This window comes from Hylobates moloch, unplaced genomic scaffold (genome assembly GCF_009828535.3).
Source record: "Hylobates moloch isolate HMO894 unplaced genomic scaffold, HMol_V3 SCAFFOLD_21, whole genome shotgun sequence".
NCBI classification, from domain to species: Eukaryota; Metazoa; Chordata; class Mammalia; order Primates; family Hylobatidae; genus Hylobates; species Hylobates moloch.
The window spans coordinates 28,256,980-28,277,857 of record NW_026652296.1 but is presented as its reverse complement, the minus strand read 5'-3'; the positions used below and the strand labels follow the sequence as shown (position 1 = coordinate 28,277,857).

The 20,878-nt window shown below is 44.2% G+C and overlaps 1 protein-coding gene across 9 annotated transcripts in view; it reads left to right on the top strand.

The window, feature by feature from the left end:
* Positions 1-20,878, top strand: part of ASXL1 (ASXL transcriptional regulator 1) — an 81,795-nt gene extending 60,917 nt beyond the window's left edge. For 8 of the 9 annotated variants that reach the window (XM_058432725.1, XM_058432729.1, XM_032141861.2 and 5 more), the window contains 9 exons: positions 10,641-10,761; positions 10,839-10,936; positions 11,822-11,915; positions 12,384-12,536; positions 13,803-13,966; positions 14,064-14,160; positions 15,356-15,461; positions 15,743-16,376; positions 16,892-20,878. In XM_058432725.1, the coding sequence (XP_058288708.1) occupies positions 10,641-10,761; positions 10,839-10,936; positions 11,822-11,915; positions 12,384-12,536; positions 13,803-13,966; positions 14,064-14,160; positions 15,356-15,461; positions 15,743-16,376; positions 16,892-19,798 (4,374 nt within the window). In that variant the 3' untranslated portion in view covers positions 19,799-20,878. The remainder of the gene's footprint in view (positions 1-10,640; positions 10,762-10,838; positions 10,937-11,821; positions 11,916-12,383; positions 12,537-13,802; positions 13,967-14,063; positions 14,161-15,355; positions 15,462-15,742; positions 16,377-16,891) is intronic. The other variant, XM_058432728.1, reaches the window with a different exon arrangement.

Here is a 20,878-nt window from a genome sequence, read left to right as displayed (position 1 = left end):
TGTGTTCATTTTTTAAATAACAGCTCTTCCTTTTCTTTCGTTGACAGATATAATATTGAAATTGCTTTTGATAATACAAATGGATTTCACATTCAATAGAACCTTTTTACGTTAAGTATTCTGTTTAAATGGAGAAGCCTTTTCTCAAGTGTGTATGGAGATTGCTTTCCTAGTTTTAATTCGTCTTTAGGATTTTCATGAGAAAATTAAAGCATCATTAATGGACCATTTTAGCCACAGTTTTCCAAAGTTGCATTTTGACTTTGGATCTTTAAACTTTCTGTATACTTTAATAGGTATGTGTAGGTTTAAAAAAAATTTTTTTTTATCAGAATCTTTTGTTTTAGGCTGGGTGTGGTGGCTCACACCTGTAATCCCAGCACTTGAGGCCGAGGAGGGTGGATTGCTTGCGCTCAGGAGTTCAAGACCAGCCTGGGCAATATGGCAAAAACCCCATCTCTACAAAAAATACAAAAATTGGCCAGGCGCGGTGGCTCATGTCTGTAATCCCAGCACTTTGGGACGCTGAGGCGGGCGAATGACGAGGTCAGGAGTTCGAGACTAGCCTGGCCAACATGGGGAAACCCCATCTCTACTAAAAATACAAAAAATTAGCTGGGCATAGTGGCGGGTGCCTGTAACCCCAGCTACTTGGGAGGCTGAGGCAGGAGAATTGCTTGAACCCGGGAGGCGGAGGTTGCAGTGAGCTGAGATCGAGCCACTGTACTCTAGCCCAGATGACAGAGCAAGACTCCGTCTCAAAAAAATAATAAATAAATAAATAAATAAGCCTGGAGTGGTGGTGCGTGCCTCTAGTTCCAGCTACTTGAGAGGCTGAGGAGGGAAGATCACTTAAGCCTGGGAGGTCAAGGCTGCAAGTGAGCTGTGATAGCACTGTGGCACTTTAGCCTGGGCCTGCACAGTGAGACCTTGTCTCAAAAAACAAAAACAAAAAATAGTTTTAGAACTATCAGTTAAATTTTGTAAGCCATTGTTTACCTACTTTTATTGGGATTTAATTCATAGACCATACAGTTCACCCATTTAAAGTATACAATTCAGTGGCTTCTAGTATATTCATGAAGTTATGCAACCATCACCATGGTCTGATTGCATAGTATTTCCATCACCCCAAAAGGAAACCCCAGTAGGTCACTCCTATTCTCACCTCCTCCTAGTCCCTAGCATCACCAGTCTACTCATTTAATTACTGGAACTTTCTAAAAAGCAACTCCTCTCATCTTGTTCTTCAGGAGTATCTTGGCTCTTTGTGACCCTGTGCTTTTCCATGTAAAGTTCTGTAAAAGATCATGTTGAGAGCTTTATTGGAACTGCATTGAATCGACAAATCAAAATGGGAAGAATTGACATCTTTTTTTTTTTTTTTTTTTTTTTTGAGACGGAGTCTTGCTGTGTCACCCAGGCTGGAATGCAGTGGCATAATCTTGGCCTACTGTAACCTCCACCTCCCAGGTTCAAGCGATTCTCCTGCCTTAGCCTCTTGAGTAGCTAGGATTACAGGCGCACGCCACCATGTCTGGCTAATTTTTGTATTTTTGGTAGAGTCGGGTTTCACCATGTTGGTCAGGCTGCTCTTGAACTCCTGATGTCGTGATCTGCCCACCTTAGCCTCCCAAAGTGCTGGGATTACAGGCTTGAGCCACCACGCCCAGCCAAATTGACATCTTTATGATATAAAATCTTCTTAATCAAGAACATGGTATAGCTCTCCGTTTATTTAGGGTTTGTTTTTGTTTTTTTGAGACATGGTCTTGTTCTGTCTCTCAGGCTAGAGTGCAGTGGTGTGATCATAGCTCGCTGCAACCTCAAACTCCTGGGCTCAAGCAATCCTCCCACCTCAGCCTCCCGAGTAGCTGAGACTACAGGTGCGCGTCACCATGTCCAGCTAATTTTTGAATTTTTTTGTAGAGCGGAGGTCTCCTTATGTTGCTCATGTTGGTCTTGAACTCCTGGGCTCAAGTGATCCTCCTTCCTCAGCTTCCCAAAGTGCTAGGATTACAAGTGTAGCCAACACGCCTGGCCTTATTAAGGTTTTAAACCTTTCTTGATAAAGTTTTATGTTTTCCTCATAAAATGATTATATTTCTTTTGTGAAATTTATCCCTGGGTAACTTATGTTCTTTTTTGTTATAAATTATATTTTTGTTTTCTTTTTTCTTCAACCCTGGCAAATGGATATATTTTCTTTTTTTTTTTTGAGATAGAGTTTCGCTCTTGTTGCCCAGGCTGGAGTGCAGTGGCACCATGTCAGCTCACTGCAACCTCTATCTCCCAGTTCAAGGGATTCTCCTGCCTCAGCCTCCCGAGTGGCCAGGATTACAGGCCTGCGCTACCACGCCGGGCTAATTTTTGTATTGTTACTAGAGTCGGGGTTTCACCATGTTGGCCAGGCTGGTCTTGAACTCCTGACCTCAAGTGATCCACCCACCTCAGCCTCCCAAAGTGCTGGGATTACAGGCATGAGCCACTGTGCCCGGCCGATGGATAAATTTTCTAATTGATGATGTTAATTGGTGATGTTAGTATCACTTGATTTTTTCCTTTTTTTTAATGTGATCTCAGATGTCACAATGTGGCCAAAATCTTTTACTAGGTCTGAGTCTCTTGGATCTTTAATGTAAATAATTATGCTGTCTGGAAATTATGACATGCTTTTCTTTTCTAATCCTTCCTTGTTTCTATTATGCATTGAACGGAATTCTAGTATACTGTTGAATGGTTGGTATGTTCTTAGTTTTTAACAGCCTTCAAGTCAGCCTTCTCCTAAGAGATAGTACTTATTTTTTGCTCAGGAAAGATATAAGGAAAGGCATAACTGATATATATATATGTATTTTTTACTTCAGAATCTAATCTTGGGCCGTTTAAACTTTATCAATTTAAATGTTAGCTCTCCTTTGCTCATATTTGCTACATTCGTAGTGTCTTGTATTTTTTAAAACATCTGACCTGTGGGAGAACATTTTATTTTGGTTTACTTATTACTGTTGGTTTATTTTTTTTCATCACTAGCTTCTTTTCTAGTTACCTTGCCGAACTAGTATACATTATGCATTTTAGAAACACTTATTTGTATTAATAGATGAACATGAGTAAAAAGTATACAGCAAGTCTTCTTTGTACTGTTTTACTCTTTCAAAAGTAGAATGAAAAGCTCTTGCAGCTTTCCTGTAAAATTGAATTTGTTTCCATATAAAAATGTTCAAAATATATTTGTAAAAGGAATACATACTCATCATCAGTATTAAAAAGGTTCAGAATAAAGAATCCCTACAACTACAGTTTTTAAAAGACAACTCAAAAAAAAAATAGGTGAAAGACTTGAACAGATACTTAAAGAGGAAGATATGAATATGGCCAATAAGCACATTAAAAAGTGCTCATGCAGCCATAAAAAGAATGAGTTCATGCCCTTTGCAGGGACATGGATGAAGCTGGAAACCATCATCCTCAGCAAACTAACACAGGAACGGAAAACCAAACACCCCATGTTCTCACTCATAAATGGGAGTGAACAGTAAGAACCCATGGACACAGGGAGGAAAGCATCACACACCGGGGCCTGTTGGGGGGTGGGGGCAAAGGGGAGGGAGAGCATCAGTACAAATACCTAATGCATGCGGGGCTTAAAACCTAGATGATGGGTTAATAGGTGCAGCAAACCACCATGGCACATGTATACTTACGTAACAAACCTGCACGTTCTGCACATGTAGCCCAGAACTTAAAGTAAAATTAAAAAAAAAAAAAATTAAAAAAAAAAAGTGCTCAACATCTTTAGACATTAGGCAAATTAAAATGAAAATCATTGAATTCTAGCACTCTGAATTAAAATTAAAACCACAATGAGGTACCATTATACTCCCACTAGAATGGCTAAAATAAGACTGCCAGCTTCAAATAATGGTGAGGATTTGGATCAACTGGAACTCATCAAGTGCTGTTGGGAGTATAATTTTTTTTTTTTTTAATAAAGTTAGCTTTCATCCATCTTATGACTCGGCAATTCTACTCCTAGATAGTTTTCAGGAGAAATGAAAACATCTACAAGAAGTTTACAAGGATGTTCATAATAGCTTTATTCATAATAGCTAAAACCTGGAAATAACCCAAATGTCCATCAAGAGAGAATATACAAATGGTTGTATATGAGAATATTACTCTGAAATAACAAATAACGAACTACTGATGCATGCAACAACGTAGATGAATAGCATAAACAGGCTGAGTGAAAGAAGCCAGATACAAAAGAATATATATGTATGAGTCCGTTTACATGAAGACCAGGAACAGTCAAAAGTACGTTATGGAGATAGAAGTCAGAACAATGATTGCCTTAGTGGGGTGAGAGGGGTGGTTTTATTTATTTATTTATTTATTTATTTTATTTTTTTTTTTTGAGACGGAGTCTCGCTCTGTCACCCAGGCTGGAGTGCAGTGGCGTGATCTCGGCTCACTGCAAGCTCCACCTCCCAGGTTCATGCCATTCTCCTGCCTCAGCCTCCCGAGTAGCTGGGACTACAGGCTCCTGCCACCATGCCCGGCTAATTTTTTTTTTTTTTGTATTTTTAGTAGAGGGGGGTTTCACCGTGTTAGCCAGGATGGTCTCGATCTCCTGACCTCGTGATCTGCCCGCCTCGGCCTTCCAAAGCGCTGGGATTACAGGTGTGAGCCACCGCGCCCGCCGAGAGGGTTGGTTTCAAATGGGGGTTGATTAGGAAGGGGCACAAGGAAACTTTTGGGGGTGTTGGAAATGTTCTATATCTTGATATGCATTTGTTAGAACTCATTAAATGGTACACCTAAGATCTGTGCATATTACTGTGTTTAAATTAAACTTTAATTTTAAAAAAATAGGGGAAGGGTATTAGGAGGTATACATTCATCCAAGGGTATTCTCCTGCATAAGCACAATACAGTTATCACACTTAGAAAATTTAACATTAATGCAGCATTGCCATCTAGTATGCAGTTCATGTTCAGATATCCCAGTGTCTTGAAATTTGCTGAGAGTAGATCTTAACTGTCTTCACATTTCCCATCTCACACTCTCCCTCTCATGGTAACTGTGTGTGGTGAAGGATTGGTTAATTTTTTTTTTTTTTTTAAGACAGAGTCTTGCACTGTCTCCCAGGCTGGAGTGCAGTGGCGTGATCTCGGCTCACTGCAACCTCTGCCTTCCAGGTTCAAGTGATTCTTGTGCCTCAGCCTCCCGAGTAGCTGGGATTACAAGCGTGTACCACCATGCCTGGCTAATTTTTGTATTTTTAGTAGAGACGGGGTTTCACCATGTTGGCCAGGCTGGTCTCGAACTCCTGACCTTGTGATCCACCCGCCTTGGCCTCCCAAAGTGCTGGGATTACAGGCATGAGCCACCGTGCCCGGCCTATAGAATTTTTTATATGTAGGATTCAGTAAAAGATCACCCATTATTAATTTTTTAAAAAGCGTCATGATGAAAATTATTCTTGTAAAATGTTAAAATCTTGAATCCTAGGGCATGTTTCTGGCACCTGTTATTTTCAGTAACCCATTTCGTTTTTGTCAGACATAGGGTTAATGTATGAAAAGTCAATTATGTCAAACTTACAGAGTTTATATGGAAAGATTAATGATCTTTTACAAGTGCAGAATTGGCTGGATGTGGCTAATTGTAGAATTGGCCTGTAACCTAGCACTTTAGGAGGCTGAGGCGGGAGGATCGCTCGAGTCCAGGAGTTTGATTTTTTTTTTTTTTAATTTTTTATTTTTTGAGACAGTCTCTGTCGCCCTGGTTGAAGTGCAATGGCATGATCTCAGCTCACTGCAACCTCCACCTCCACCTCCCAGGTTCAAGCGATTCTTGTGCCTCAGCTTCCCAAGTAGCTGGGATTACGGGTGTGTGCCACCATGCCCAGCTAATTTTGTGTGTGTGTATATTTAGTAGAGAGGGAGTTTCATCATGTTGGCCCAGGCTGGTCTCGAACTCCCAACCTCAGGTGGTCCACCCATCTCGGCCTCCCAAAGTGCTGGATTACAGGTGTGAGCCACGATACCCAGCATTTTTATTTATTTATTTATTTATTTATTTATTTATTTATTTGAGATGGAGTTTCACCCTGTTGCCCAGGCTGGAGTGCAATGGCACGATCTTGGCTCACTGCAGCCTGCACGTCCTGGGTTCAAGTGATCCTCTTGCCACAGCTTCCCGAGTAGCTGGGAATACAGGCATGTGCACCACACCCAACTAATTTTTGTATTTAAGTAGAGTCGGGGTTTCATTACGTTGGTCAGGCTGGTCTCGAACTCCTGACCTCAAGTGATCTGCCTGCCTCAGCCTCCCAAAATGCTGGAATTACAGGCTTGAGCCACTGCACCCGGCCAAGCCCAGGACTTTGAGACCAGCCTGGGCAACAGACCAAGACCCTGTCTGTACAATAAAAATTATGCAGTATTAGAATAGTAAATCTTACTCTTAAAAGTTTTGTTTTCCTCATTGTTTTTTTACTGAAAATGCATGGCGTTAGAAACTTCTGGGTAGTTTGAATTGCAGACAAGCAGGCCCTATTCCTGTTTGTTTAACTAATGAGATTTGTAAACAGTACTTGGTTTCCCCAGACTCTAGGACCTAGAGGAAGGAAATTTTGATTTAGCTCTTGGTAAAGCATTTAGCACCTAATTTTTCTTTTTCATTGTTATTTTCTTGATCACAGAAAACAATACATGTTAATAGTAGAAAATACCCACAATTGAAAAGAATATAAAGCACTTAATAAAACTCTACCACCTAGGCTAGGTACGGTGGCTCACACCTGTAATCCCAGCACTTTGAGAGGCCGAGGGGGTGGATCACCTGAGGTCGGGAGTTCAAGACCATCCTGGCCAACATGGTGAAACCCTGTGTCTACTACAACTACAAAAATTAGCTGGGCATGGTGGCAGCCGCCTGTAATCCCAGCTGCTCAGGAGGCTGAGGCAGGAAAATCGCTTGAACCCAGGAGGCGGAGGTTGCAGTGAGCCGAGATCATGCCGCTGCACTCCATCCTGGGTGACAGAGCGAGACTCTGTCTCAAAAAACAAGCAAAAAAACTGCCACCTAGAGATGGTGGTGGCCAACAGCTTAGCAAGAATTTCTCTTGCATTTTTCTATGCAAACACATTCAAATTTTCATTTTTTAAAAAATGATAGAATCATACTGTATGAATTTAACTGCCTAATTAGCTTGTTGTATCATCGTTTCTCTTGTCATTAAATGCTCCACAGCTTTCTTTTAAATGGTCATCTGTGGTAGTGTTCCTTGAAGGAAATACCTTAAATTTTTTTGTTTTTAAACTTTTATAATTGTGGGAATGTAATACAGTGAATGCCTAGGACACAAATGTTCAGCTTAATCAATTATTATAAAGTGAACATCCTGTAACTGCCACTTAGATCACGACATCGTATATGGCCAGCAGACAGGAGCACCTCCCCTACCCCCTACTGCTCCTTCCCAGTCACAGCCCCATTCTTCCCACTGAAGGTAACTTCTGTCCTGGCTTTATGAAAGTTATTTTCTTGCTTTCCTTTAGATTACCTACCCGTCTTTGCATTCCTAGTGCTGTACTTTAGTTGAGCTTATTTTGAACTTTTCACAAATGGAATCATCAGCTATGCATTATTTTGTATCTGGCTTTCATTCACTATTTTGTTTTTAATATTCATCTATGTCGTTAGTAGCTATAGTTCATTCATTTTTTGTTGCTGTATAATCATTTGTTGAATGTACTACAATTTGATTCTGCCTTTGACAGCCACTTTGATTGTTTATAATCCAGATTGCAAATGCTGCATCATGAACGTGTGGGTTGTGATTTGTGTGGATGTGCATGTACTTCTCTAGGGAATCCAAGCCTAGGAGGGACATTGCTGGGTCAGAGGATGTTTGTGTCTTCAGCTGTACCAGATAAGGCCAAATTGTATTCTCAAATGCTTGGATCCATTTTCAGTGTACTTGTTCTACTCCTAACACTACTTGATATTGTCAAACTTTAATTTTAGCCATTCTGATGGATGTGGTAGTATCTCATTGCGGTTTTAATTTGCATTATTTTGCATTTGCTTTATTGTTAGATTAAATACCCTTTTGTATGTTTTGGCTACTTCAGTATCCTCTTGTGCAGTGCCTAATTCACTTCTTTTATTTTTCTTCTGAGTTGCCTTTTGCCCATTGATTTATGTTTGTTCCCCCACTCCCCCCACCCCTGAGAAGGAGTCTGGCTCTGTCACCCAGGCTGGAGGACAGTGGCGTAATCTTGGCTCACTAACCTCTGCCTCCTTCGTTCAAGTGATTCTCCTGCCTCAGCCTCCCAAATAGCTGGGACTACAGGTGTGCGCCACCACGCCCAGCTAATTTTTGTATTTTTAGTAGAGACAGGGTTTCACCATGTTGACTAGGCTGGTCTTGAACTCCTGACCTCAAGTGATCCATCCGCCTCGGCCTCCCAAAGTGCTGAGATTACAGGTGCAAGCCACCATGCCCGGCCTGATTTATGTAGTCTAAATACAAGTTCTTTATTGGTTATGTAAGTTGCAAGTACCTTTTTCAGCTCTGTAGGTAATAATGTTTTTTGATGAATAGGAGGTAATTTTAATGTAGTTTAATTGATTTGTTTTCTCCTTTGTAAGAATTAATATTTTTCATGTCTTGTGTAAATCTTGTATTGGGATAAAAGATACATACATATTTTTTAGGTTTTGGCTAATAGTTTTTCGTTGGCAGCATGTGAACATTTTTATGCCATTTTTACTTTCATCAAGAGTGTTTGTATGATTTTCTCATACTCTTGTCAGAACTGGAGATTTGGGATCAGCTTTGCCAGTGTAATAGACTTTCTTAATTCATTAAGGAGTATTTTATCTTAGTTTGCCCATGAGAGAAGAGAGATTAAATTTGTTGTATTATACCAAGAACATGGCAGTCAATAAGCATAACTAAAAATATTATTTAGCTTTCGATTCTGAAGACCATGTATGGCCAGTAAGGAAAAGAGGTAAAGATCTAGAAAACTGTTTTCTTTTTTTTCTTTCTTTCTTTCTTTTTTTTTTTTTTTCTGAGACGGAGTCTTGCTCTGTCACCAGGCTGGAGTGCAGTGGCGTAATCTCAGCTCACTGTATCCTCCACCTCTCGGGTTCAAGCGATTCCCCTGCCTTAGCCTCCCGAGTAGCTGGGACTACAGGCGCGTGCCACCACACCTGGCTAATTTTTTGTATTTTAGTAGAAATGGGGTTTCACCACGTTGGCCAGGATGGTCTCAATCTCCTGACCTCGTGATCCACCTGCCTCAGCCTCCCAAAGTGCTGGGATTACAGGTGTGAGCCACTGCACCTGGCCTCTTTTTTTATTAATTTAAGATACATGATTTTGGCTAAAACTAATGAAAATAAATTGATGAAACTTCAATGTAGTGGATCAAGAGACTCATGAAATTGATGAGTTAGATTGTTGTGGGCACCTGTTTTAAATTCATGGTGCCTTTTTAGCAGAATCATGACTTTATCAACTCTTTTTCACATACTTTTATTCAAAGAAGACATTCTCCTCCTCTGCCCCAACTTATCTTCTTCTTGTCTCCAACTACCAGTATTCTCATCCACACTCTTTGTAGTTTTGAGGTGTGAGATAACTCCTAAGTTCTTCTTAGGAATGGGTTGAGTTTAATTCTGAGTCTACATATAGTGAGTCTATTGGAAGAAGCTTTTCTTAGGAGGTGAAATTTGGGATGGAGTTCTCCTCTACACTCTAGCTCTGTGGCCACAATCTTTGGTTTAGATCTTTGGCATTTTTTGTTGGACATCTGTCATAGTGTCTACCTCTTCTTCCTGCCTCTAGGCTTCCCGTGATTGCCAGATGAAATTCCAAAAACTCAAATCATTCCTGTAGTTAATATCCTTCAGTGACTCCGGAACAATCAAATTCTTGATCCCTCCACATGAGTCTTACCATCTGCCCTTGTGCCCTCTCTAGCCTGCATATTGAGTTCCCCACAGCCCTAGTTTCCCTGAGTTTGGAATATTCTTTCACATTTGCTCATCCCACTATCTAGAACTTCCTACAATCTCTCTGCTGCCAACCTGTCTGTCTGGTTGCTAATTTATTTTAAAACCCAGCTTAAGCAACACATCCTTTTGGATGTGTTACTTCCCTGATCGTTACTCACCTCCATGCTGTCTTTCGTTCAACTCATTGAAGTTAGGTGCCCCCTCTTCTGGGCTGCCACAGCTCTCCGTGTTCACCTATGTACTGTACTTTGTATTGTAATCAGTTTAATTGACCCCCCTACTTATTTGAGCTCCTTGAGAGCAAGGCCCTGATTCCTGCTCCTTAGCACTCCACCCTCCCCAGAACTAACATGGTATATAGCTTATAGGAGGCTCCCTATAAATGTTTAATGAATGTTTGAATGCAAAAGTGTACCTAACTTTCTTAATGATATATTTATGAAAAGAACTTGCTGAGAAAAAGGTCAGTTAGAAAGGGTTAGGAACTTGTCAGTATTCTAAATCCCTCTTTTTCAAAAGCATACACATTTAGGAATGACTGCCTTGCTTTAAGAATTTGTAGGGTTTTGTTCACCTGAGTTGTACCTTGCTATCACAGAAGGATGCCCTGCAGTGGTCTCGCCATCCGGCTACAGTGGAGGGAGAGGAGCCAGAGGACACGGCTGATGTGGAGAGCTGTGGGTCTAATGAAGCCAGCACTGTGAGTGGTGAGAACGATGGTAAGGACCCTTTACCGGATGGGTGAGGGAGCCACAGCAGGCACTAGGGACTAATCTTTATTTTTCCTCTCTTCCAGTATCTCTTGATGAAACATCTTCGAACGCATCCTGTTCTACAGAATCTCAGAGTCGACCTCTTTCCAATCCCAGGGACAGCTACAGAGCTTCCTCACAGGTAAGGAAGAGGTAGAGCCTAGCCCGGGAGGATGAATGATGACAGGTATAAGGCAAGATCCCTCCTTCTCCTGTAGTGAGCTGTGAACGTGTTCAGAGAGTGAAGAATAGAAGTCTGGTCTCCAGCTGTTAGTAGCATTTAACAGGGGGCCGTAGGAAAAGTGAACAGTAGGTTTGAGCAGAGTAAGTTTTTTCTTTTTCTTTACCTTGGCTGAGTGATTTTGTTCATTCTTTTTTTTTTTTTTTTGAGATGGAGTTGTGCCTGTCGCTCAGGCTGGATTGCAGTGGCATGATCTCTGCTTACTGCAACCTCTACCTCTGAGGTTCAAGCAATTCTCCTGCCTCAGCCTCCCGAGTAGCTGGGATTACAGGCACATACCACCGTGCCTGGCTAATATTTGTATTTTTAGTAGAGATGGGGTTTTGCCATGTCAGCCAGGCTAGTCTCGAATTCCTGACCTCAAGTGATCTGTCTGCCTCGGCCTCCCAAAGTGCTGGGATTACAGGCATGAGTCACCATGCCCAGCCTGATTCTGTTCATTCTTGTAATATACACGTGAACATTCAGGGAGAAGTGTGGTTAGTGTAGAGTAGAGAGATCAGGAGATTGGGAGTGAGCAGTCTGAATGATAACCCTGCACTTACTAGCCTTGAGACTTTGGGAAAATTCCTTACCTGTAAAATGGGGATAACAGTACATTTTTGTAGCTTGGAATGATGCTTGGCACAGTGACCAGCACGTAGCTCAGTAACATTAATCAGTGCTCTTGTCAGCATTATTTGACAGATCTGGTTGAAGAGAGTGAGTAGAGATAGTGTCACCAGGGAATGCTTTTGTGGCTCTGCAGTTGACTTGGGCTCTCTTTTGTTCTCTCTGGGAACGAAGGCGAACAAACAAAAGAAAAAGACTGGGGTGATGCTGCCTCGAGTTGTCCTGACTCCTCTGAAGGTAAACGGGGCCCACGTGGAATCTGCATCAGGTATGTGTAAACTCATGGTTGTGATTCTTTTTCCTCAGGTCCTGGGGACCTGGCCTCCCTCTGTCAGCAGTTTCTGACCTAATAGTGTGATACCAGGAGAGCTGTCGGGCCACAGGCAAGAGCCCTGCCAGTGGATGAGGCCTGCCATAGGTTCTAGTGCTGGGCTCTGCTGTGTGCCTTCCTCTTTGTCTCCCAGGGCAGTCATGAGGATCCAGCGGAGGATTTGATTGTGCCAGTGCTTTGTAAAAGGTGTAGTGCTATACAAATAAAGATGGCGGTTTGGCACCTGTAAGGTGATATTTTAAAGCCAGACCATGAAGTGGTGGTTTCTCTCAGCCTAAGGCTGGGAGATGGAAGCATCCCAGTATTGCTGGCAGCATCTCAGGGAGAGTTGGGAGAAATGAGCTTGTCTGAGAGCCGTGGGCGCGGCTTGTGATACTTTTGACCAGTGGAATGCTGTGCCTTCAGGGTTCTCGGGCTGCCACGCTGATGGCGAGAGCGGCAGCCCGTCCAGCAGCAGCAGCGGCTCTCTGGCCCTGGGCAGCGCTGCTATTCATGGCCAGGCCGAGGTCACCCAGGACCCTGCCCCGCTCCTGAGAGGCTTCCGGAAGCCAGCCACAGGTGAGTGGCTTGGCACTTATTTCTCTGCCTGTAAAGGGGGCCCCTGCAGGCCTAGTGAGAAGATGATGTCTTCTATTCCAATTCCTTTACCAGTTTATTTTTACTTCTTGGGTGGCCCTCTATTTTTTGTTTATTTTTACTTTGTAATTTGGTTATTTCATTTGTAGCTCTCTGCTAGACTGTGAGAAGTCCTTTCAGGCAGAGATGATGCCACAATTGTTTCTTATATGTCCCTGTGGGCCTAGTCTGTGCCTGCCTTGTACTGCGTAGTAAGTGTTTCCTGAGTGAGTGAAAACTGCTTCTGAGCTTCTCAGTGAAGACTTCCAACACCCCTTTTCTCTCTTTGGTAGCATCTTGCCACGTTTGTTCCCAACATCTGTAGTCTGTATCAGACGCTCCCTTTTTTACAACCTAGTCAGTATGTCGAGTGGAAGCATACTATGTCAAGTGTTGAATTTTGGGGATGCAAACAAATTCAGTAGTGCTATTATCTATACCTCCCACCCCTCACCCCACCCCACCCCACCCCCATTAGAGTTATTTGCAATATTAGTATGCTCTTTGCTATTTCAGGATTTAATTCTTAATGACCCACATGCTGGTTTTTTTTGTAGATGAAACCATTAAGAAGACAAGCTTTTGCTTCTGAGAATTAGAGTAAACCTTTGCCCATGTGAGAACTAGGTTTGCTGTCTTGCTGCTTTTCCAGCTCATCAGCAGTGCTCAATCTAAGGTCTCACAGGTCTCTAGTCCTAGTGAGTTTTTCAGATAAAAGTAGCATTTGCTGAGGCTTCTGTGAGAGGTATTAGCATCTCAGTTGGCTTTGAACAGTCCTTAGTACATTTCTGCATGGAGATCATCCCTCTCCAGCCCATTCACAGAAGGCTTCTGCAGATTTTTCTATAGTATATTAACTAGATTTACTTTTAGACAATTTCCGTGATTTCTCCAGTTGAGCTTTGTGGAGCCTGTTCTCCAGCTTTGGAGGGAAGCTCAGAACCTGCTCCTTGCCTGATTTTCTGCGGGAAGTGTCCTTTTCAGGCTGTGACACAGCACGGTACAGAGTTTTGTCTGAGGGGATGCAATCCCAAAACCTGGAAAGAATATACAGGTTAGGATGGACTGGACAACTGAGCAGATTGTGTGCAGATAACTTCTGGGTAGCTTGGGTGCTGTCACCGAAGTTTTCCCATCAGTAGGTATTTGCTTTTTTCTTTTAAAAAGCTGAAATCCATACCTTGCTTCTTCTTGCTTCAAAAATCATAGGTCAAATGAAGCGCAACAGAGGGGAAGAAATAGATTTTGAGACACCTGGGTCCATTCTTGTCAACACCAACCTCCGTGCCCTGATCAACTCTCGGACCTTCCATGCCTTACCATCACACTTCCAGCAGCAGCTCCTCTTCCTCCTGCCTGAAGTAGACAGACAGGTGCACATGGGCAGCCTCCCCTTTGCCTCTCTCTGGGTGGGCTTCTGTTCTCTTTTAAGTTTATTTATTAGGATTTTTTCCCCCTTGATCCTTCTAGGTGGGGACAGATGGCCTGTTGCGTCTCAGCAGCAGTGCACTAAATAACGAGTTTTTTACCCATGCGGCTCAGAGCTGGCGGGAGCGCCTGGCTGATGGTATGTAGACTTGATCATCTCAGACGGCTTGTGATGCACCTGTCATGTGGTGTTGCATGTCTCCTGGTATTTAAAACCCAAGCTCGCTCTTCTCAAAGGGTTATTTAGTATAAGACAGGCTTTCCTCATTACTAATAAATGTGGTGGGTATTAATATGCCACACAGCTCTGAAGAAATAACGGGGCGTTTAGATTTAGACTTTCACTATATTGTATGTATATACTCATTCATCATCTCCTTTTTATCATTAAAACTATAAACACCTATTCCAGTAATCATGGCATCGTCTGGAAGGGTGGAGGAAAGTACACTGTGGAGTTGACAAGCTCCACCATGCTCTGTCTTTTTAGGCATTGTCACTTGGAGTGATTGTTAGCGTCTATTAATTTAATTTTGTGGGGAAAGTGTTGAGAGGGCTCTAAGAATGCCCCTAGGTTTGATGATTTGCTAGCAGGACTCAGCATATAGTTATATGTACAGGGCTGTGGTTTATTACAGCAGAAGAATACAAAGTAAAATCAGCAGATGGAGAGGCACATGGGGTGAGGTCCAGGGGAAACCATGTGTTGGCTTCCAAGGTCCTCTCTCAGTGGTGTCACACAGGACACATTTAATTCCCCAGTAACAACTTATGACAACATGTATGAAATGTCTACTAGGGAAACCTGTTAAAGACTTGGTGCCCAGGGTTTTTATCAAGGGCTGATCATGTAGGAAGCCACTGCTTGGCACATACCCAGATTCCAGATTCCCAAAAGGCAGGCAGGTGTTCAGCATAAGCCATATTGTTTGCATAAACAATTGAGGCACAGTGAACAACTCATATCAGTTAGGGTGGTTGGGAACCCTCCTGAAATCTAAGTTCCCAGATGTCAGCCAAGGGCTGTTCTTTTAAGTAGGCCTTTCTAAGAGTAAACAGTCAGGCCTACCTACTATGTTAACTTTTTATCTACACAGGAAATAAGAATGGTTCTTTTGTTGTTTTGCTTTTTCAATCAAGGAGTTGCTTGGTCTCACTTTAAGGAAGAGTGAATTTCCCTTATAGTAGACGTGTTAGCTCTGTCCCTATAAGAGCATGATGTGAGAGAGCCTTTAGAAGAGACGTGTTGTTTTAAAACTGGGAGATTCAGCTGTCCATAAGACAGACATTACTATCCCGAATGCACTTACTAGAAGAGGTTTATTTCTCCCTAGGCGAATTTACTCATGAGATGCAAGTCAGGATACGACAGGAAATGGAGAAGGAAAAGAAGGTGGAACAATGGAAAGAAAAGTTCTTTGAAGACTACTATGGACAGAAGTAAGGCAGTTGGAGCTATGAGTCCTGGTCTGGGGTTTTGAGGGGATAGAGGTAGATGGTCTCAAAATAGTGTATACTTATGTGTTGGACAAGAATGTGGAGATTTATCTTAATGCCATTCATAGTGAAGCTAACAGAAGTTTTTCCATGGTTAGATTGTGCACCACGCAGATTTATTTTGTTCTGAGATATCTTGTGTTTCTGGGTCCATATTATTCATAGAAATAAAACAGACATGTCCACTCTGGCTTGAAACTGATGGCTGTGATTTTGATTTGCAGGCTGGGTTTGACCAAAGAAGAGTCATTGCAGCAGAATGTGGGCCAGGAGGAGGCTGAAATCAAAAGTGGCTTGTGTGTCCCAGGAGAATCAGTGCGTACACAGCGTGGTCCAGCCACCCGACAGCGAGATGGGCATTTTAAGAAACGCTCTCGGCCAGATCTCCGAACCAGAGCCAGAAGGAATCTATACAAAAAACAGGAGCCAGAACAAGCAGGGATTGCTAAGGATGCAAAATCTGTGGCCTCAGATGTTCCCCTCTACAAGGATGGGGAGGCTAAGACTGACCCAGCAGGGCTGAGCAGTCCCCATGTGCCAGGCACATCCTCTGCAGCACCTGACCCGGAGGGTCCCAAATTCCCAGTTGAGTCTGTGGCTTCTGGGATCCAGGCTGAGCCAGACAACTTGGCACGTGCCTCTGCATCTCCAGACAGAATTCCTAGCCTGCCTCAGGAAACTGTGGATCAGGAACCCAAGGATCAGAAGAGGAAATCCTTTGAGCAGGCGGCCTCTGCATCCTTTCCCGAAAAGAAGCCCCGGCTTGAAGATCGTCAGTCCTTTCGTAACACAATTGAAAGTGTTCACACCGAAAAGCCACAGCCCACTAAAGAGGAGCCCAAAGTCCCGCCCATCCGGGTAGGAGACTGTTTGATTCCTGGCTGCCCTGGAGCCAGGTTTTCTTTGAGGGTCATGAGATTATAGAGCCCTTAACTCTGGGGCCCTGAAGTTAATTATGTGGGAATGTAGAGCTTTTTATGAGAGGTTTGCTTGAGACAGCCTTCAAGTTTAGTGAGATAGGTTCTTTTCTTCCTCACTTTTTTGTTCACTCTGTTGAAGTTATCTTGAGAGGTCAAAATCCTTTGGGGTTTTAAAATCTTTTTAAGATAGTGTTAGATTCTTTGCTGTAGTGACTCACACAGTCCCACCAGAAATTAAATTTAGAAGTGTGGCATATAACAGCCCTTGAGCAGAATCTTCTCTGAATGGTGTGTTATGGCAGCCATTTTACTATGATGATTTCATTGTTTTAAGGAAATTATTTGATTCTGTATGTCATGACCCTTAAGCTACTAGAATCCTAGTTTTGCTTTACAGTCCCTAGGTCAGATCACCCAGTCAGTTAAAACTATTTTCTAATTCTTTTTTTGCAGATTCAACTTTCACGTATCAAACCACCCTGGGTGGTTAAAGGTCAGCCCACTTACCAGATATGCCCCCGGATCATCCCCACCACGGAGTCCTCCTGCCGGGGTTGGACTGGCGCCAGGACCCTCGCAGACATTAAAGCCCGTGCTCTGCAGGTCCGAGGGGCGAGAGGTCACCACTGCCATAGAGAGGCGGCCACCACTGCCATCGGAGGGGGGGGTGGCCCGGGTGGAGGTGGCGGCGGGGCCACCGATGAGGGAGGTGGCAGAGGCGGCAGCAGTGGTGATGGTGGTGAGGCCTGTGGCCACCCTGAGCCCAGGGGAGGCCCAAGCACCCATGGAAAGTGTACGTCAGATCTACAGCGAACACAACTACTGCCGCCTTATCCTCTAAATGGGGAGCATACCCAGGCCGGAACTGCCATGTCCAGAGCTAGGAGAGAGGACCTGCCTTCTCTGAGAAAGGAGGAAAGCTGCCTACTACAGAGGGCTACAGTTGGACTCACAGATGGGCTAGGAGATGCCTCCCAACTCCCCATTGCTCCCACTGGGGACCAGCCATGCCAGGCCTTGCCCCCACTGTCCTCCCAAACCTCAGTAGCTGAGAGATTAGTGGAGCAGCCTCAGTTGCATTCGGATGTTAGAACTGAATGTGAGTCTGGCACCACTTCCTGGGAAAGTGATGATGAGGAGCGAGGACCCACCGTTCTCGCAGACAATGGTCTTATTCCGTCTCTAGTGGGAGATGATACATTAGAGAAAGGAACTGGCCAAGCTCTTGATAGTCATCCCACTATGAAGGATCCTGTAAATGTGACCCCCAGTTCCACACCTGAATCCTCACCAACTGATTGCCTGCAGAACAGACCATTTGATGACGAATTAGGGCTTGGTGGCTCATGCCCTCCTATGAGGGAAAGTGATACTAGACAAGAAGACTTGAAAACCAAGGCTCTCGTTTCTAACAGTTCTGTGCATTGGATACCCATCTCATCAAATGATGAGGTAGTGAAACAGCCTGAACCAGAATCCAGAGAACATGTACCATCTGTTGAGCCCCAGGTTGGAGAGGAGTGGGAGAAAGCTGCTCCCACCCCTCCTGCATTGCCTGGGGATTTGACAGCCGAGGAGGGTCTAGATCCTCCTGACAGCCTTACTTCATTCTGGACTGTGCCATCTCGAGGAGGCAATGACAGCACTGGCAGTTACTGTCAACAGGTGGACATTGAAAAGCTGAAAATCAACGGAGACTCTGAAGCACTGAGTCCTCACAGTGAGTCCACAGATACAGCCTCTGACTTTGAAGGTCACCTCACGGAGGACAGCAGTGAGGCTGACACTAGTGAAGCTGCAGTGACAAAGGGATCTTCGGTGGACAAGGATGAGAAACCCAATTGGAACCAATCTGCCTCACTGTCCAAGGTGAATGGTGACCTGTGTCTGGTTACAAGGACAGATGGGATGGTTGCTTCTCAGAGCTGGGTGTCTCGAGTATGTGCAGTCCGCCAAAAGATCCCAGATTCCCTACTGCTGGCCAATACTGAGTACCAGCCAAGAGCCGTGTGCCTGTCCAGGCCTGGGTCCTCAGTGGAGGCCACTAACCCGCTTGTGATGCAGTTGCTGCAAGGTAACTTGCCCCTAGAGAAAGTTCTTCCACCAGCCCACAATGACAGCATGTCAGAATCCCCACAAGTACCACTTACAAAAGAGCAGAGCCATGGCTCCCTGCGCATGGGATCTTTACATGGTCTTGGAAAAAACAGTGGCATGGTTGGTGGAAGCAGCCCCAGTTCTTTAAGGGCTTTGAAGGAGCCTCTTCTACCAGATAGCTGTGAAACAGGCACTGGTCTTGCCAGGATTGAGGCCACCCAGGCTCCTGGAGCACCCCAAAAGAATTCCAAGGCAGTCCCAAGTTTTGACTCTCTCCATCCAGTGACAAATCCCATTACATCCTCTAGGAAACTGGAAGAAATGGATTCCAAAGAGCAGTTCTCTTCCTTTAGTTGTGAAGATCAGAAGGAAGTCTGTGCCATGTCACAGGACAGTAATTCAAATGCTGCTCCAGGCAAGAGCCCAGGAGATCTTGCTACCTCGAGAACACCTCGTTTCTCATCTCCAAATGTGATCTCCTTTGGTCCAGAGCAGACAGGTCGGGCCCTGGGTGATCAGAGCAATGTTACAGGCCAAGGGAAGAAGCTTTTTGGCTCTGGGAATGTGGCTGCAACCCTTCAGCGCCCCGGGCCTGCGGACCCGATGTCTCTGCCTGCTGAGATCCCTCCAGTTTTTCCCAGTGGGAAGTTGGGACCAAGCACAAACTCCATGTCTGGTGGGGTACAGACTCCAAGGGAAGACTGGGCTCCAAAGCCACATGCCTCTGTTGGCAGCGTCAAGAATGAGACGACTTTTGTGGGGGGTCCTCTTAAGGCAAATGCCGAGAACAGGAAAGCTACTGGGCATAGTCCTCTGGAACTGATGGGTCACTTGCAAGGGATGCCCTTTGTCATGGACTTGCCCTTCTGGAAATTACCCCGAGAGCCAGGAAAGGGGCTCAGTGAGCCTCTGGAGCCTTCTTGTCTCCCCTCCCAACTCAGCATCAAGCAGGCATTTTATGGGAAGCTTTCTAAACTCCAACTGAGTTCCACCAGCTTTAATTATTCCTCTAGCTCTCCCACCTTTCCCAAAGGCCTTGCTGGAAGTGTGGTGCAGCTGAGCCACAAAGCAAACTTTGGTGCGAGCCACAGTGCATCCCTTTCCTTGCAAATGTTCACTGACAGCAGCACGGTGGAAAGCATCTCGCTCCAGTGTGCGTGCAGCCTGAAAGCCATGATCATGTGCCAAGGCTGCGGTGCGTTCTGTCACGATGACTGTATTGGACCCTCAAAGCTCTGTGTATTGTGCCTTGTGGTGAGATAATAAATTATGGCCATGGGAAACATTGTATATTTAGTGTGTGTATTTTGATAATGATTGATCTTAAATCTGTATACAGAATATCATTGATACAATACTCTTTTTAGGCAGGAGCACTCTTGCCTTCCCCCAAAATTTATACTGCTAAAGCCCTCTGTCACTTGGCGACCCTTCTGGTCTTGCTGGAGGGGTTTCCTGGGTATAACCCATTGGGCTGCCCAAGGCCAGCCAGCCTGAGCTCTCCTGCAAGACACAGCCTGATGTGGCACGGAGTGGGGTTGCGGGGGGTGGGGGGACTGCCTAACTCCCAGAGGGACTTGAAACTGAAGCAAGAAGGTTGCGTTCTCCACCAAGGGAGTTAACCTACCTGAACTAAGTAGAAATGCCAGTCTTCCACTGCCCCCTCCCTGCCATCTTTTCTTCTGCTACTTTGGGGAGTTGATGGCCAGGAAAGAAGCCAGCACAGGGTTAAAGTAACTCCCGGCATTGCCCACCAGGGGGCTGGTGCACCTGCTGACCTTAGGGTCACAGTTGAGTCATTTGCCAGTTGACGGAGCAAGTTTGACCTTGGTTCTGTTGCTGAAGCAAATTTGGAACTTTTCTGTCTCAGTGTGATCCACTAACCCACAGGATCATTTGGAACCTTGAATAGCTCTGCTTGGACAATGGGGTTGGGGAATAGGGTTGTCTTTCCTATGAAAATGCCATCTGTAGACCTTGTGAGTCAGCCGTCCAGACGTTTGCAGGTGAATTCCTCTGCTTGACATCCTCCCTGTCACTTTGGACCCTATGGGAGTGGGCATCTCCACGCACCTGTGTATGTGAAAGTCATTTTACATTTCAAAGCGGTGTGTGTTTCTTATTTTTATATTTTTAACTCTTTATTCTTGGATGTATAAAGTGAACTTTTTGGCTTCTGTAAGTATGCTCTATGCACCTCTAATGTTTTAACATGTATTTATATGTTGTACACAGTACTGGCTGATTCTGTAAATGGATGTATTGTACAGAGAACGTGAACTTCTCTTCCTAATTTTACATCTTCAGCATCATTGCATTAAAGTGGTGTAATCTCCTTCTCTA